Here is a 19,016-nt window from a genome sequence, read left to right as displayed (position 1 = left end):
TGTGTACAGTCTCAGGGTGCTGGACTTGGGATGGAACCCTCCGTGCATGGTGAGGAGTTTTAGGGTCTTAACATCCGTGGTCTGAATCTCTTCCTTTGGCCACCTTATTATTCCTGCAGGGTATCTGATCACTGGCAGGGCATAGCTGTTTATTGCCCGGGTCTTGTTCTTGCCATTGAGCTGGCTTCTGAGGACTTGCCTCACCCGCTGGAGGTATTTGGTCGTAGCCGCTTTCCTTGTTGCTAATTCGAGGTTGCCATTGGCCTGTGGGATACCGAGGTACTTGTAGCTGTTTTCAATGTCTGCTATTGTTCCTTCAGGGAGTGAGACCCCTTCAGTGTGAACTACCTTGCCCCTCTTAGTCACCATCCGACTACATTTCTCCAGCCCGAATGACATTCCGATATCACTGCTGTAGATCCTGGTTGTGTGGATCAGGGAGTCTATGTCCCTTTCGCTCTTAGCATACAGCTTGATATCATCCATGTAGAGGAGGTGACTGATCGTAGCTCCATTTCTGAGGCGGTATCCATAGCCTGTCTTGGCGATTATCTGGCTGAGGGGGTTCAGTCCTATGCAGAACAGCAGTGGGGAGAGTGCATCACCTTGGTATATGCCACATTTGATGGACACTTGCGTTAGTGGCTTGCCATTGGCTTCAAGTGTGATTTTCCACATCCTCATCGAGTTTGCAACGAAGGCTCTCAGGGTCCTGTTGACCTTATACAACTCCAAGCATTCATTGATCCATGTGTGTGGCATCGAGTCATATGCTTTCTTGTAATCAATCCAGGCTGTGCACAGGTTGGTATGTCGGGACCTGCAGTCTTGAGCGACTGTTCTGTCAACCAGCAGCTGATGTTTGGCACCTCTAGTATCTCTACTAATGCCTTTCTGTGCTTTGCTCATGTATTGATCCATGTGTCCACTTATCTTAGCCGCAATGATGCCTGACATGAGCTTCCATGTTGTGGAGAGACAGGTTATTGGCCGATAGTTGGAAGGAACTGCACCCTTTGAGGAATCCTTCATGATCAGGATTGTTCGCCCTTCGGTTAGCCATCCTGGGTGAGTCCCATCCATCAGCAGCTGGTTCATTTGTGCTGCTAGGCGCTCGTGGAGAGCTGTTAGTTTCTTTTTATATATATATATATATATATATATATATATATGCGATAGTAAGCCCAAAAATTCTCCCAGATGATTGTGAAGAAAAACACTGGCACACGAGGATAATCGCTTGTTACAGTCCTGATCGGCATCTGCTAGGCGACTTTCATTCCAAAGAGGGAGAAAAAAACACTTTTTTAAGGATGTCAACCACTTTAGGATTTACAATCATAACATTTGAACAGGTTTAACATTTATGATTGTCAGCCAACACCTTTGAGTGACTTACAGTGGACAAAAAATGCACTCTTCACCCACACCCCACACCACACCACAGGACAGACAGACTCTTAACACCATCTGACAATAACACTTCTGCTGACTTTGATCTGAAGGCTTTGAAAATATTTAAATGTGTGTACCTCCCTTGAAATTATTCACGTTTATGATGAGGCTATAGGAGGCAGGCAAAAAAAAATCTTGTTAAGAAACTTTTTAGTGACTGGCAGTTCACTGTTATTAATCCCAGATGTCCGCGCTTGTAACCCAGTTTGCTGCTGGCACATAGAAAAGTAATATTTTTTTTGTTCTTCTTCTTGTTCCCTCTTGAACATGAGCGTCCTGTTCATTCCACCATGTTTTTGCTTTCATGAATAATAGACGATTCCTGGCGAAGATTAAAGTGGACTTAATTCTACCACCGCTTGACTCTCCTTCCCAGAAGTGTGTCCTTTAACAGTGCCTTTTCTCGTCAGTTTCCTTGATAACGTCACATTTCTGCTTGAGTTGAGCACGTTATTAAAGGAGGACATGCAATTTTTACGAGTCTTCTCTTTATTATCCCCAAGTGTGTGAATAATGCCCGCTTTACAGTAAATTGCCATGAGGGAAACCTAAAACAAACAACTATAACAGGCATGTTATTATATATATATATATATATATATATATATATATATATATATATATATATATATATATATATATATATATATATATATATATATATCTTTTTTAAATTCCCTTGAAGGCACATGGTTCACTCTTGGCATGTTTTTTTCCACCTGACAAATTTGTGTCTCAACACGGGCACTTACCCAAGAATAGTCACTCTGGATGAGGAAAAGATGGTGGACAATCTAATCATAAAAAATACTATAAAATCAGTCAGTTACTGTTGAAATGCTCTTCCTTAATGTGATGAAATGACAGCCTTAATTGAGCAAAACGCAAAACAAGTAAGCAAGTTTATGGAGTTCTCTTATTTTTTTAAGACCTGTGGAGGTCCTCCCCTTGCTATTGCGACCTTGTTGAAGTGTCCTTGAGCAAGCTACCGAACCTCTAGCTGCTCCTAATGCTGAGTTATGAGTAAGTAGACAAAGAAACAGTGTAAAACGCTTTCAGCTTAAAAGGTAGAAAAGTCCTATATAAATGATAACCCGTTCTCACTTGGGTATGGACTCACTTATGTTGACTTCTTTTCAGATCAACACCTTAACTATTATGAACTTAAAATAGTATCAGTATGTAAAACATAAATAAATAAAATGCTTCCGTATGACTTACGACTTTAATTTCATGTTGTTATCTGTGGAAAATTACAAATATACATATGTAGATATGAAATTCACATAATTTCCCTACATTTTGTTGAAACAAAAATTCTGATTATGATCCATAGATTATGAATATTATATATTGTGCAGCTTCATTTTAATGTGTCATAAATTGACCTCTCGACTGAGGTTTGCCTGTATTTTAGGGGCAGCATCTTATACAAAGTACAGCGTGTTTATTTTTTTTCAGTGGCGGGGTAAATTACGATAAGAATGGACAAAAATATATCAATATATGTATGGCTATAGATATTTGTATTCTTTGAATGGTCTATCGCCTACAGTTCTGTGTTACACAAATACAGCTGCCAGCCATTGGGCAATATTTAGAATGAGCAATGGCGAGTGGAGGGCAACACATGATTGGGAAACACATACAATATGGCTCCGCATTTTTATTTCAGATATAATTTGTTACTGTGCTTAATTAGATTTATAGCTATCTGTACTTAAGATGAGTATTTTTGTGGCGACTTTTTACATTGATGGCCTATTTTTGAAAACGGTTATTTGTACTTTCTACAATTTATCGTGTCAGAATGGGCTTGCTACTTTTCTCAACCTCCATCGATGGAAACAAAATAAGACAGAGCCATTGAAAAAAAAATATGTCTAATCCGAAATAACATTGTAGAAGTAAATCGTATTTTTAATTATCATTCGACAATTCATTTTTTTTTGTCAGTCAGTCCGCAATGTTAGCAAATCTATGCGAACATGTGATAGCATAAAAACAAATGTTTTTTGCTCTCCTATTCAAATGCAATAGAAGTAAAAGAATAATACGAAATTATAAATAAAACTGACTGACATGCTTTGAAATACGCATGGGGTAATACATATACTTTAAATCTACCAATATGCAAATCCGTAGGTGGAAACTCCGAGTATGTGGGGTTTATTGTGGCTATGAAAAATAATAAAAGCATGAGAATAAGATTTTTTAAAGTACAATGATTACATAATACTTTAATTCTGAAAAAAGAAAAACATCTTCCACCGAGTATGGTGACAACCTTTGAAATGGGAGTTAGCCTAGTTTTATGACATAAAGTCCAAAGTTCAAAATCGGATTGCTCCAAATTGCTAAATTGGAAAATGTTTTTTTTTCTTCTTCCTGGATTTAACCTAAAAATGACATTTCATTTAGTTCACTCTTAATTCTCAATGGCTCGTTTTAGGTTTTCCAAAACAAACATCACATTTAAGACTAAATAATACATGCTTGTACTTAAGTGCAGTATCTTTAAAGTACAATTGCATTTAGATGAATTGTGTCCAGTGCCTCAAAACAACAGGTTGATTGTTGTGTAGGAAAAAATTAAGAATGACAACATGGGGTACTGCATATGTACTGTAATCAAGGCAATGATGCGATGGACTGGGAAGAGGAAGGTGAGGGGATGGATGAATTGGATAGGGGGTCGGGGAAAGCGATGAGTAAGAGGTGACTCAACAGCCCACTACTATAAGACACGCCGATGGCTGCCCAACAGTGGACACACTCACGACCAAAAGGTAAGCACTTTTATTTTTCTCTGTGCTTGACCTTGCATCCTTCGTGCTTTTTTGAAAGCTTAACATTCCACATTGTTAATATGTATCATGAATATATATATATATATATATATATATATATATATATATATATATATATATATATATATATATATATATATATATATATATAAAATAGCATTTAGGTATATCGATATTATTGACGGCTGAAAATAAGGTCAGGTGTTTTGATTCTTAATAGGCATAATTAACTTGAAATTATTGCTTTGAATTTTTTTTATGTTTTTCTTTATTTTAGAGAGAAATGGAAACGGGTGGGATTTCATTCTCTTTCCGAGATTTGAGCACTGGATTTATATTTTTCCTCCTGTACCTTGTTAAAAAAATAATAATAATGAACATTAACAGGATTTTATGTTATTTTTTTGCTGTTTCTTTACTGTCCGATAATAATAGTAATAAAAATATGTTACTTTGTATTTTTATGTTTTGAAGATGAAATAATCAAAACAAGGAAAAATCTAGAGTTAAAATTATGATATCATTAAATTACAGGCCAGATCTTATTTTTACTGCTACAAGCTTTCTCATCCTATTTGTTATATAAATTCATAAAAAGAAACAAACAAAAGAAATTAGGATTGCAATAATTTCATTTTGAAAGTATTAGTATTGTAATAAATAAATGATTGAAAATGGTCTTGAAACTTTCCCATCCATTCATAACTAATGATTGTCTCCTATTGATAAGGATGGCGAGCCAAGTAAGATTTGGATAACAGACCAAATTAGGTTAAGCGCGGACATGCGGAAGCGTTTGATCTTTGTACCCAACTTTCATTTGAAGGAATCTCAAATATTTGCCTGCACAATCAAACAGGTTGCGTCAATATGTGGAAGGAAGTGACGGTTATGTTGCTTGCTGGGGAAAGTGCACAAAAGACTTGAATGACAAAACTGTTGGCATTTCTCCCGTCATCCACAGCCACAAACAAACACAATGGACTGTATCACCTTAGCCATCCTGGTGTCCGTGTCTCAATTCTGGGGTGCGGTCATGGCGGTCCCCATGTCGGTAGAGGTCATCAGGATGAAAGCCATAGTGGAAGGGAAATCCAAGCAGCTGGTTGCCAGACTCAATAAAATCCAGGTAACTTCTCCAGAAGGCCAAAACGATATTGTTTTCTGCAAATGGGCAGGATGCTATATTACCATGAAAAAAAGACAAGCATTTTCTGTGTTAGGCTCGTGTGGACAGAATAGCAAAAGAATAATTAATATACAGATGTCCAAATAAGGGTCCCTGTCTTGGCAGTTTTCCAGAAGATCCACACCTGATCGAAATATTCACGATCATTGTAATGCTGCTTCAGAGCTGATCACCTGAGTCAGGTGTGTGAAAACGAGCAGGACGGTAGCCCACTAGCCCCAGAGTTAGACACGTCTGATCTAGAAGGACTTTCAGTCAGAACGGTTAGTTATGAAGGGAGGATCAGAAGGGATCGAGCATTTTCCGTTGCTGGTCCCACTCTCTACAATGACTGAACATTTGGCAAGCCCCCTCGCTGCACATCTTTAAAACCTGCCTCAAAACTTGTAATCTTTGGCATTTTACTCAGCATGATTCTGACTTGATCTTGGTTTTACTCCCTGGTGCTTTCGGCTATCTTTGTGACTGCTTTATTTCCTATATGATAGCTGTCCACGTTAAGCGCTTTGTTACAGCTTCAGCTATTGTTAAAGCGCTATATAAATCAATATGTATTGTATTGTATTGTATTTAGTTGTCGGTTAATCATCGCATCCTCAGCATATTGGTTATTGTGTGAGTCGAAATGAACAGACTTGATTTGTTGTCTGTGGCGTGGCAGGTTCCCCATGGCATGACACTGACGCCACCGGCCGACCGACTGGACGGACTCTCTTCGGTGGTGATGCTCCTAGACGGCTACGAAAAGCTCATCTCAGACTCTCTGAATGTATCTCAGGTGAAGGCAGAGATCTCGTGGCTGAAGAGTTACCTCGGTCAATGGAAGAAGGGCCGCTGCGGAGAGGCACAGGCCAACAAGAACTCCGCCGCGAACGGTGCGCTACAACGGTTGCAAAGTCAGCGAAGCTTTGTTCTCACTGTCGGCATTGAGGCGCTGGTCAGAGTCAAGGACATCCTCACTCGGATGCTGCAGAACATGGAGCACCTGGACAAATGCTGAGACAGAAACTCAAACAAATACGTTACATCCACTGAAGACTCCAAATCAGTTCTGACCTTTTTTTAATGAAAACTAATAAGGGATGCAGGGTCCATTTTGTCTTTGCTATTTTCATTTACATAACTTGCTAAAACAAAATCATCACTGGATGTCAACATTTGCGAGGCAGTTCTGCAAGGTGTCCAAAAAGCCACAATACCCTTTTCCCCCCATTTTCTATCAGATGTATGCTCTTCCGCTGATCTTCAGTCTGGGTCAGACAAGGTTGCACTTACAACCTAATCTGTCAAATGAATATGGCCTCACATCTTATGAATGACAGATCAAACAATAAAGCACCTTTTAATGGTTTTGACATTCAGAAGAAACACCCACAAAAATAGCTAAGTAAGAAAGCAAGAAGAGTATTTTGTCATCATTCACATTCACATCAATGGAGAATTGACTCTTCAATTAAGCTAATGTGCATGCTTGACGAATGTGGAAGTTGGAGAAAACCGGCACAAGAAGGGCAAGAACACACAAACACGATGTAGAAATGACGCAGCCCGGATTCAAACCCAGAACCTCAGAACTGTGAGACAGGTGTGCTGACCACTGGGGCTTCATTCTTATTTAAATACTGGGCTGTTATTTATGCAAATACACCCACCACCAGCTTTTGTTACTGCTATTTATCATCTTCAAATGTGCATTTTGTATATTTTTGTACTGTATTTACTGCTTTTTGAAAACTATTTAAGGATAAATAAGTTGATTTTTGTTTAAATTCACAAGTAACCCTTTTGATGCAGCCATCTTTCGACATCGCTTGGATTGGTTTTTCCTTTTTTTTATTTCAATAGTTCAAATGGCAGATAAGTTGATGAGCACTGCACAACATTTTTATGGCATTTTTATGGTTACCCTATTTTTCATAAAAGTGACAACTTGACTACCCTATAAGAACCAGACAATCTAAAGCAACCTGAGTACTGGGGTTGAGGTCTGGGGACAAATATGGTCTTGCAAGGAGCTTTATTCCCCCATTTATTTCCCCATTGCGGGACGAATAAAGGTATTCTGATTCTGATTATTCTGTGTCTAGTCAACAATGCCTCTACTTTTTAGGGTATGTGCCTCTGTTAGACGAACTGAATGCCTTTCAATACCTTGAACACATCTTCCACTGAGAAAACCAACACAGGGACGGGGAGAACATGCAAACAGGACACAGAATTGAACCCAGCATCTCTGCAATGTGAGGCGGACCTGTCCATCACCATGCCACCACAAATTTGTATTTATTAAAGATATTATTTGCATACAATTTGACAAAACCCGTAAAAAAAAAACAAATTATTTTTTTAGCTTCTAAAGGTTTTTGCTAATTTTGAATAAAACCATTCCAGGTATTTGCTTTTTCTAAAATTGAGAGGCAGACTTACAAACCATGATTCAAAAGTGTTGCCCTCTGTTGTGATCTTGCAACAAAAACAGATTGCCGAAGCAATTACATTATCCACACAGCCAATTGTTTTAATCATTTTAATATAAAGACAACCAAAATGTACAATAAAAACGTGTGGCTGTTTGACAGGGGAGGTCATAATGGTTGAACACCAGGACTTAATACAAATGTGTGTAATTATGACACCTCACCAATGAATCAGGAATTGATTCCAAACGTCCAAATGAAAATGAGTTTAAAAAAACCATTTGTTTTTTCTTATTCCGGAGCCTTTTTCGCTGTGGGAGAGAAGTTTTTTCCTGTACTGCTCAACCAGGCTGTCGAAATGATCTGTACCCCTGTTCCTCGAATGCTTTATTGCGCCTTGAGCCTGCAGGAGAGAGAACACGGCCACAGAAAAGGCATATTTACGTCTATACAACATATTGTTCCAAAACAGAATGACGACTCATACATCGAGGACGACGTGCCCATTCGCACGGCAGAATTGAATCAAAACCTATAAATCCATATATTACCTATGACATTTTGATGTAGATACATGTATTTTCATTTCTCTATTAAAATGTAATTCCTAACATTAAATAATAATAATAATAATAATAATAATAATGCATTTCATTTATCAGTGCCTCTCAAAACTATTAAGGTCACTTTAGAGTCACAGGATAGGTTTTTCTGTGGGTGCGCAGCGGCAGCCACATGCGCCAGCGTTCACTCAACCCGGAAGGGGCCATTCATTCATATTTGTTCATTAGAATATCAGTAATGCTGTAAAACCTCATTCCTTGGCTGTGTGCGCTTCTCCATCTGCCGCATTTGACGGTCTTTTCTGCTGCCTCCACGCTGAGGTTTCTTGGGGGGTGGAGCCTTCTGCTTCCCTTTGTCACGCATTCTGAAAGAGTCCGAATGTTTGTAACAAGTCAGCTCTTTAGAGTGTTGACAGCTACGGATGTGAAAATAGCAGTTTTTTTCAGCCCGAGTATGATTCCAAGTACTGTACTAACATATGAATACTTATCCAGCATCCAGCTACCAACACGAAGTTTTCAGACCAAACAAGTAAAGCAAAATGCATTGACGTGATGGAAGGACTGCTACAATGTGTCCTTTTTTCGGTCAGGGGCGTTCCTTCAGTGACGTAGGATGAGGACTCGTCACCATCTCAAAAACAAGACTTCTGGAATATTCAGCGCGAGTCTTAAAACGTAAAATATAGCTATATGCGGTGGAATCTTTGTAAAATACATACATATAGTAGAAGTCATTTGAAGCCATTTTACAATTTATGGACACAACTTGTCCGGAGACGTCGGTTGTCCTTTAATTATAGCCTGCAGAACAGGGCACTCCAGTGATGTGGCGCTTCAATCTGACCATTGTATAAGGCGTATAAACAGTAGAAGAAAGAAACAGAAGAAACATTCAATGTGGGATCCCATATGAACAATGTGCCAATTCTCATTTCAATACTGGAGCATCCTTGCGTATAGCAGCATCTACAGCAGACATGGGCAAACTACGGCCCGCGGGCCACATAGGTTTAGGTTTATGTTATGTTAGGTTTTTTAATCCGGCCCGCCGAATTTGTCCAAATTATAGTAAAAACTGTCTGAAACTCATGACAAAAAGTTAGCGGACACCAGGGACAACTCTGAAAAGTTGCCTGCCCCATTTTTTACAACTTGAAACACAATAATCGCAAAAAAAAAAACATTATTGCAAAATATAAAGGATGTTTTGTTTTTTGTTTTTTCGATTAAAGATGTACCTACCACAAATAAGCCCTTGCTTAATTTATGGTAAATGTCCCATGCTGAAAATTTTGCTCCAGTTGTCGTTTATCCATACACGGTTTGTTGTGGTGCACAATGCAATTCTTGCGTTGCGTTGTCTGCTACAAGCCATGAAGCGCCTTTCCAAAACTCTCAAGCAGACTTTACAGTCACGGGATAATGTACGTTTATGTTTTGTAGCGTCATAAATTTTGTTAGCTTCTTTTGAATCTTTCTTCTGGGGCTGATGTTCTGTGCATCTACTTTGAAAAATGATATGCAAATGCACAGCCTTATAACGCTCAGGAAAGTCCGGAAGCAAAAGCAGGCTTCTGATTGGCTGTATGGCAAGTATGCAAATTTCAGCTGCAGGTAGGACAGCCTATGTCTGTGTGCTTGGCAACAATACACATGTACTGTTTGCGCGTGAAGGCGAGGGCGTCCGTGGCGAGTTTGTAGCGCGCGGTCAGGACAATCCATCCATGATTTTGCCGAGTTTAACACAAGTAGATTATTGAGCTTGAGTATTTCGTTATGTAATAATAGGTTTTGAATGTTGAAAGTTATTTCATTTTTCAATGAATGTTGATTTCTTTAACTTTGCACCTTCAATTGAAACGTATTAAAAACAGACACAATTTTGATAAATCACAGTGCATATTTTATTTTAATCTATTTACATTTCCTCCTCCCAGTGTCTGCGAAATAGTATGTAAATGCCATATCCTGCATATTCCTTTAGACAAATTTATTAACTCAGAAGGGCTATTTTTCACATTTGAAAGAGTTAATAAATTGGGCTGTAGTGTTCTTACTGTGCTATGAGGTTTGCACATACTACATTTAACGCTTTAGTATATCCGGCCCAAACTCTCCCTCCAAATGCTACTGGCCCGGCATATCTGTCAAATTTTAGAACCCATTGTGGCCCGAGAGTCAAAAAGTTTGCCCAACCCTGATCTACAGTATACCTGATTTTGGGTCCTCGGTGGGATGGGAAAGGCAGAACTTTCCTTCGCTTCTTTCCGTTCTCAAGGTCCACATGCTCCACTTTGGGTGTGGTCTGGAAGCCGGAGTGTTGCCTGGGACTCGGTTTGTTGTGAGGGGCTGATGAAAAACCTACAGGGAAAGATTGAATTGTGCCGAGAGAGAAAAAGGGAAAAAAAGGTATTAAGGATGCCTGGCCATGACTGTAAGCTTGACATTACTTTTATGCTAGTATTTAACAACATTTATATTCAGGACACTGCTTTAGTTCTACCTTGTTTGTTTCTTTTTGGGTCTTGCTCAGTCTGGGATTGTTTCATCTGATGCGCCGCACTAGCTCTGCCACCATGTTTGTTGAAACTCTGTTCATGCAAAACCAAAGCAGAAAAAAGATGTGAATCAAGTTGAACAGAGCTTCTTAAACATTATATAAACAGTGTTAAATAACACACACACACACACACACACACACACACACACACACACACACACACACACACACACACGTGTTTTTGCAGTCGCATTTCTTTGATCTTGAGCTTGCGGGAATCTTCCAGGGAAAACTCCACGATGGGTCTCTGTAAGACGACAAACAAAGCCAAAAAACAAGTCAAAAATTATTATATTACATGTCAGCATTTGACCTCCCATTCTTCTAGTGAACTTTTAGTGATGCATTTTAATGGGTTTATATCATTTTCAACAAAGCCCAAATTAAATTAAGACTTGCGCAATTTCAGGGTAGTTCTATAAAGGCCATAATTAACAGCTAGCAGATGGCGCAGATAAGGACCCCTAACTAATTTTTAGTACAAGCTATTATTTGCACAAAACAGTATTGTTGTATTCTTTGCTCTTTGGGGTATCTGTTTCATAGTGAAATTGAACTGGGTGTCACAAGCAGCTTGAAGCAACCTCACTTTACATCACGGTGTCAAAGTCTTTTTTCGGGCCACATTGTAGTTGTGGTTTTCTATCGAGGGCCGTTATAAATTTGGGGACGCCATAAGAATGTTTCATCCCCTCCACATATTACATTTAGAGCACACAACAAATTAATGAATAACTAGTTTTCAAATCTGAAGTCAAGAATAATGACTGTTATTGTGGTTTACATCCAAAAATATGAAATTTTGGTTAGGACGGACAAAATGGAAATAAAATGCTGTCCTCTTGGTCGTTTAAACACAATCATGAACTCATTTTAATTAAGAATCTTTGTTAATGAAGCATAAATAAATAGTAATAACAAACCTGTCGCCGTATATAATAGAAGCGCCAAATTAACTTGTGTTGAAATAAACAAAAGAACGCCTGTCCCACTTACCCATCCACACAGGGGTTCGTTATAATGATAATTTAGCATTATGAGACTAGGGAAAGCAATCAAACACATTTGTCTTCTACTTAATATCATTGATTTTGTGCACATTTGTTGTATGTAACTATTTACCGACTGATTTTCTTTTATAATTTAGTCTTTTGTGTGAACTGCTCCATTTTGGTTACTGGTTGTATATATACAGAAGCACCTTGTTCGTACCTTCAACAAAAATATGATTATAATGCACAAAGGCCCACCTTGTGTGGACCAAATATGTCGGGGTTGTTGTTGAGGTAGCGCAGCATGGCCAAAGCATGCTCGTGCGCCTGAAACTGGACAAAGCCGTAGCCTAGAGACTGACCCATGACTTGACCCTTCTCAGGCTTCCTGTCATACATGATGCGACACTGGCGGGGAAATAAAAATACAAATGTAAATATACAAAGTGGGAAGTAAAAATAAAAAGGACACTCACTAGTGGACGTTTTACAATACTCACCTCTGGTATCCTCACGCTTTTGATGCCAGCTAGTCCCTGCAAACAGAGCGCTCGTAGCTTCTTGTCGTCGACGGATTTTGGCAGATTGTGGACACACAGACGATTCTTGGAGACAAACACGTTAATGTCCCGCAGCTTGGCTCTTTTTAAATCTTCAAACTGCATGTAGATGGCAAATCAAATGATCAATGAATGAATGGAAGGCCAAACATTTTTGTCCTACTGCGAGCATTCACTCACTCTGGCTCTTCTGATCATGTCTGCTTCAGGCACCCCCTCGGCCGCTTTGCTTCCAGGACGGATCACTAACAGAGGAAGAAACAAAAGAACATTTATTACATTACCGTGTGTGTATGTGTGTGTGTGTACAAGTAGTATTGTAATTGAAAACAATATGAGGCAATCCTCATGCTACAACCTATTTTGAATAAATAGTGAAATGACATTTTACTGAAGGAAAGAATGTTTCCATTATAGTCATTATTTGCATTTATTCGTATGAATACTTCAAAATATTTATGAATATTTTCCATCCATCCAACCATTTTCCGTACCGCATATTCCTCAGAGTCGCGGGGGTGCTGGAGCCCATCCCAGCTGTCTTCGGGCACTAGGCAGGGGATACCCAGAATAGATTGCCAGACAATCGTAGGGCACACAGAGACAACCATTCGCTCTCACACTCACATCTAGGGACAATTTGGAGGTTTCAATCAGCCTGCCATGCATTTTTTGGAATGTGAGGGAAACCGGAGTACCCGGAGAAAACCCACGCGGGCCCTGGGCGAACATGCAAACTCCACACAGGGAGGCCGGAGCGGGTCTTCAACTCATGACCTCTGCACTGTGAAGCATGTGTGCTAACCACTTGACAACCTATGGCAGGCTGATTGAATGCTCTGAATTGTCCCTCCCTAGGTGTGAGTGTGAGAGTGACTGGTTGTTTTTCTGTGTGCCTTGCGATTAGCTGGCAACCAGTTTAGGGTGTCCCTCGCCCGGCACCCCCGCGACCCTAATGAGGATTAAGCGGCCTGGAAAATGGATGGATGGAATGAATATTTCATCGCAATAAATATGTGATTGAATAACAAATATATTATTTAAAAATTAAATATTTAAGAATTTGATCAATAAAATGCTGAGTGTATTTTACCATTTTATTTTATCATGTATATCCTTTTTAATGATGATAACAATGCCAACACATACAGCTTACATTAAATGTTAACAACTGTAGTATTTGTGTGGCATAGAAACACTCGCAACAAAAAGCAATAGGGATTAACTCACAGCCTTCTCTAGCCAGGTACAAGTTCCGAGTGCCCGTTTGCACTTTGACCTTTTTCACCTTCAACTTGGTAGCTTCGTCTCTGTTGACCGCGGCCACAATCAACAGTTTCCTCCCATCCACTCGGATTCCGGCGGCCTGCAAGTGACGATGTGAATATATGATTAAAACATGAATATGCGATATCAAAAGAACAAATTTCAGTTACCTCTGCTGTATCCTGCGCTGCGGCGATGCATCTGTCCATTGCCTCTTTGTTTTTAAATTGAGCAAAGGCACAACCTGGAGGAAAAGAGCAGGGTCAGCCGAAGAACATGCATGAAAGGGTCCCAAATGGTCACATTGAGCTCAACCTTTCGAATGTCCTGTGTTTGAATGGGAAACAATCTTGATGTAGCTCATTTCTCCATACTGGAGGAGAACTTCCTCAAGGCCTTCCTCTTCGGTATCGAAAGACAAGTTCCTGGAAAACAAGAAATGTGGGACAACAACGACAACAACTCTAAGTCAATGAAATAATAAGTGCAAACCTGATGAAAATTGTTCGTCCTTCCATCACGTCTGAGGGGAGCGACATCTTTGACATCTTTTGAGCTAGTGGAAACAAAAATATATATATATATTTTTTTTTTCACTCTTCTACAGGCACAAGGTTTCTTCCACCCAATAATACAGCAGATAACAAGAGTCAATCTGCTCCGGCATGCCAGAGGACCTCGTGAGCAGAAATGGATAAGAAAATAGATGGATTGAATGATAAACTGTATGGTCTTTACATTCTATTTAATTAACTTACAAAATGTTTTATAAAGTAAATATCATTTCTGCATTAAAAAAACTGTATTTTTTTGTACTTGTTTGTTCTCAAGGCCAGATTGTACCTGATTGGTCTTCATCGCCATTCTCCTCATCTTCATCATCTTCATCCTCGGCTGAATCAAAGCTAGCACTGTCACTGTCCGCTTCATGGTCTGATTCTTCTTCACCATCATCATCATCATCCTCCTCTTCTTCGTCTTTGTACTCCTGTGGTTCAGATGCCTTTGGACTCAATCTATGGGCAGAAATAGTGCAACATGAGTAATCAATGTATACACGCACCAACTAACAAGCGGATAAATTATGAAGTTCTGCCTCCACAAGTGAAAATTCATCCATACTTCGATTATCTTTATTCAAACATCTTTTTTTCCTCACATTCAGGGCCATTGCTAGGTTGACCACTGATCAGAGGAACCGCTGGGTATTATTGGGGCTCATAATTTATCCAGTAATGCCCTCTGCTGTCGACTGAAATTGATGTCAAAGTGTGGTCAGGGGACAATTGCAAGGCCCAGGGAACTGTGATGTCACTTTCAGCCAATAGTGGAACGTTGTAGATTTCGCAAAATGTTTCACTTCAGTTCCTAGTCAATGTTTGGTCACACATTTGAAGGTCCTACTTCTTCTGAGTTGCTTGACACATTTCCTCGTCCTCATCTTCAGCTTCAGCCTCAGGCTCCAATTCTTCCTTAGTGGCATATTTACCTGTTGTACACTCTGTGGAATCAACAAATTGTGAGTCATGTACAGCATTTTCTGGAGGTTTTTCAAATAATGTTGTCACAGTAGCCATTATCAAACAAACCCTAATACTGGATATGTTATAGGGGGTTCTGTTGATTTCAAATTTTTTGGGGGGTGAGGAAACTAAAACAAATAGTAAGCTTTCGGGGTATACAGTAATATTATGAAACCGCAGTCTTGTGCTCAAGACCAGATAATCACAGGCAAAGACTGACATGACGATAAGAGCGTCGGGACTCAGGCACGAGTCAGGAGCAAGACGAAGCCTAAATGGTAAGGATGATAAAATGAACCTTCAAAAGTGCTTCTTGAACCTGTTATTCTTCAAGATGGCAATGTTGGTGAAACCAAATGATTTAAAATGGCAAGTTTGTGTACTTTCAACCCAATAGTGAACAGAAAGTGCCATCTTGGGGGTCAAAATGGTGGTGACAGTTATAAACACATCAACTGAACACATTTTTTGTTCTTGAGTGTGCTTCTCATGTTGTCATTAATAGCACATCAGTCCTGACCTTCACCAGTCTTGGCAGGAAATGCCGTCCAGCAAATAAGACAAAATGAAAACATTCAAAATGCTGTCTGATAACAAGTCTCGAGACCAGTTACAACACAATTTAGCAAGAACTTGTGATCATTTTCAAATCAAGTCAGCTGCAGTCCCTTGCTTTCTGCCAACCAGATGTACCTTGTTATTTATAAACATAATGAAAAGGTCTATAAAATTTCAAATGTGAGGCCCCTCCCTACCTTCAGTGGACATCACCGCCATGGCAACATACTTGTCCTTCGGCATAGCCCAATCAACAGCCACTTGGCGGCCTTAAAATGGAACAAAGTGCCAATATGAATAATATTGGCAAATACAAGTTGTGCAAAAGTTAAGCGTTGAGACATGAATATGCACAAGAAATACCTTTAATCTTTTTTAGGTTCATATCTCGTAGCGCATTGTGTGCCCCGATCAAATTTTTGAACTGGACAAATGCAAAGCCTCGTTTCTTACCATCTGTCAAAAAAAACAAAAACGGAAAATACTAAAAATATTTCTTGTTTAATTTCCCTACAACAAGGGGCCCAGCACAATAATCCTATGGAAGTAAATATCTTTTATTCATGTAATATTTGATGGGTCAGGTTTAACTAACATTTTCAGACAAGCGCATTTTTAACATCTGCATGAGTACTTGGCATTTACCAGGTTTAAGAGGTATTTTGGCATCAATCACTTCTCCAAACTTGGCAAAAATCTGCACGAGATCTGTCTCTGTGCACTGCAACACAGAGTGTTTCGTCAATTTAACATCATTCTTGTGACGGTTTCACCGAAAGAAGCACACCTTACCTCAAAACTGAGATTCCGAATGATAAGTCTAGCTTTTAGGGTCTTTTTCTTGATGGTCTTTTTATCATTCCGCTCAGTTGCCTGAGGTGGTGGTGGCTTTACTGGTGTGGCTGCATCAAAATCTTTCATTGCTAAATATCAGAATAACAGAAAAGCCTATCATTACCAGAAAATTAGTATTGTATGTATGCACCACACTGTGGAGTTTCACACAGACCGATTTTCGTTTTCCCCTTTTTGTCCTTCAATTTCTTCTTAGCCACAGAAATCGACAGCTTTGTTCCATCATAATCCTTAATCTCTGTCAACGCTCGCTTCACATCATCCTCCAATGCATATGTCACATAGCCAAATCCTCTGCATTTTGCTGCACCTAGGTTAGAAGAAGACAGGCGCATGTGTGAAAATGCAAATCACAAGTGCGACAAATATTGATTACCATAATTATCGATTTCCATTGATTATACAACAAACTGGCGAATGGGGTGACATTATTTCACCTCGACAGTGAAATATATGCACACGTTTACATCGATTATGCTACATGTCACAATAGGCGAGATAAAAAGTTGCGACTCGATCATGGATAAGCGGTAGAAGGAGGGAGGGTCAATGGAAAATAAATTTATATTACCCAGAGTTCACTTTGAATGTTGTGAAATCTTGTCTTAATCCCATAAATCCCCGTAATTTGTTTTTGAATGATAGTTTGAACCCATGCCAACGAAGGAATGAAAAATCACCTTTGTCTTTGACCACGAAACATTGCTTGACAGGACCGATCTCTGAGAAAATCTCTTCTAGTCGTTCATTCGAAGCAGACGCCGGCAACCTGCCGATGAACAGAGTCTGACCTGGCATGCTTGCTGTCTGCTGCCCCGCTAACGTAACACGACAATTGGAGACTGTCCCCCAGGATAAAAAAAATCCAAATGAATCCCGATGGCTATGTATGTACTGTCTAATATTGTATTTGTTACGACAGCGGAAACTAAGTTAAATGTATGAAATTTCTGCGACAGGCACAACCGATTAATTCGCATGTTTACAAGAGGAGGTCGCCATCTTGGAAGCGACAGGAAAACTATACGGACGGAAGTCGTCATCGGCCGCTTCTTCATCTTCGTCAAATATCCCGCACACGTGTGACTCCTCAAACGTTGCCCACTTTGTTGAGAAGAGCACCAAGCACAGACAATACAGTATCTCGTTTTCACCCGGTATGACCCATACCTGTGCATGTTTTTATATATATATATATATATATATATATATATATATATATATATATATATATATATATATATATATATATATATATATATATATATATATATATATATATATATATATATATATGTAACGGAGTTGTGCACTTAGATTATTAAATTATGAAGGAAGTGACGCAACGGCGCACAGTGTGGCACTATGTCCCGCCCATAGTTTCCAGAACAATCTCGAGGAGATTCAGGGTGAGTCGCAATTTTCTGTTGGTCTTGATTAACGCGCATTTTCATGACAATATCTTATTTTGTTTCCCCTTTTGTACTGTCTAGTGTTATCTAATTAGTTCCCTTATTCATTTCGAGTCCAGATTACTTTTTGTGTCATTATTTACTTCACGTTTTGTCGAGTGGAACTTTGGAGCGCATGTGCTTCATAGTGCTTTTCTATTGCTCAGTTAATCACAAGACGAAACCCATGCGACTTCACCCATCCCTTCTGCCATACTGTGTTGCAGGTAATAATTGTTTCATTTCGTTTTTATTGAACAATATTTAGTTTCTTGTGTCGTGTTTCATTTGCCCGTGAGTGTCCGTGGCTGGTTGAACTGTGCGCCAGCCATTACAAGCGCACCGCGTGTTCTGCCGAGTCTCCGCCCATGATGCGTTCAGGGACATCTTGTAAATAACAGTGAACTTGTGTTGTATTCTCTTTTTCTGTAAATAACCACTATACGATCACACGTTGTTAATTCTTTGTTATCTACAATGTTTTGCATTTGAGAACAATCTCGAGGAGATTCAGGTTAATCACAAGACGAAACCCATGCGACTTCACCCATCCCTTCTGCCATACTGTGTTGCAGAAATAAAAGAAATAAAAAGACACATCCACGCGTCTCGTCTTCATTAATACAGCAGCATCGTGGAGATGAAGACAGTCACTGTTGTGACACCCGTCACATTGGTGCCGTGACCCGTCGATCACAAGTGACTCTCCACTTCGGACCGGGACCGCGATGCTGCACAGTGTCTTCATCCCATCACTCGGTGGACGGTGTGTCGACCCCGTTCTTTAAATTGTGTGTTTATTGTCTGAGCTGCT

The 19,016-nt window shown here is 39.5% G+C and overlaps 2 protein-coding genes across 2 annotated transcripts; one reads left to right on the top strand and one right to left on the bottom strand.

Annotated features, from left to right (window-relative positions):
• The first annotated feature begins 4,445 nt into the window (after positions 1-4,445).
• LOC148898034 (leptin-like) lies at positions 4,446-7,529 on the top strand. The gene is made up of 2 exons (XM_088996815.1): positions 4,446-5,394; positions 6,116-7,529. Exons 1-2 carry the CDS (start codon positions 5,245-5,247, stop codon positions 6,452-6,454), a joined length of 489 nt encoding a protein of 162 aa, XP_088852941.1. The 5' UTR covers positions 4,446-5,244; the 3' UTR covers positions 6,455-7,529.
• Positions 7,530-7,664: 135 nt separating this feature from the next.
• rbm28 (RNA binding motif protein 28) lies at positions 7,665-17,759 on the bottom strand. The gene is made up of 20 exons (XM_088996814.1): positions 17,432-17,759; positions 16,906-17,061; positions 16,689-16,819; positions 16,542-16,617; positions 16,260-16,352; positions 16,094-16,165; positions 15,220-15,316; positions 14,659-14,831; positions 14,308-14,371; positions 14,131-14,240; positions 13,986-14,059; positions 13,780-13,915; positions 12,730-12,794; positions 12,490-12,648; positions 12,248-12,397; positions 11,173-11,244; positions 10,941-11,028; positions 10,651-10,798; positions 8,685-8,799; positions 7,665-8,274 (listed from the first exon to the last, which is right to left on the bottom strand). Exons 1-20 carry the CDS (start codon positions 17,547-17,549, stop codon positions 8,140-8,142), a joined length of 2,232 nt encoding a protein of 743 aa, XP_088852940.1. The 5' UTR covers positions 17,550-17,759; the 3' UTR covers positions 7,665-8,139.
• Between the last annotated feature and the right edge of the window lie 1,257 nt (positions 17,760-19,016).

Source organism: Hippocampus bargibanti, linkage group LG05 (genome assembly GCF_051943395.1).
Source record: "Hippocampus bargibanti isolate YZ-2025 linkage group LG05, ASM5194339v1, whole genome shotgun sequence".
NCBI classification, from domain to species: Eukaryota; Metazoa; Chordata; class Actinopteri; order Syngnathiformes; family Syngnathidae; genus Hippocampus; species Hippocampus bargibanti.
This window is presented reverse-complemented; position numbering and strand designations above follow the sequence as displayed.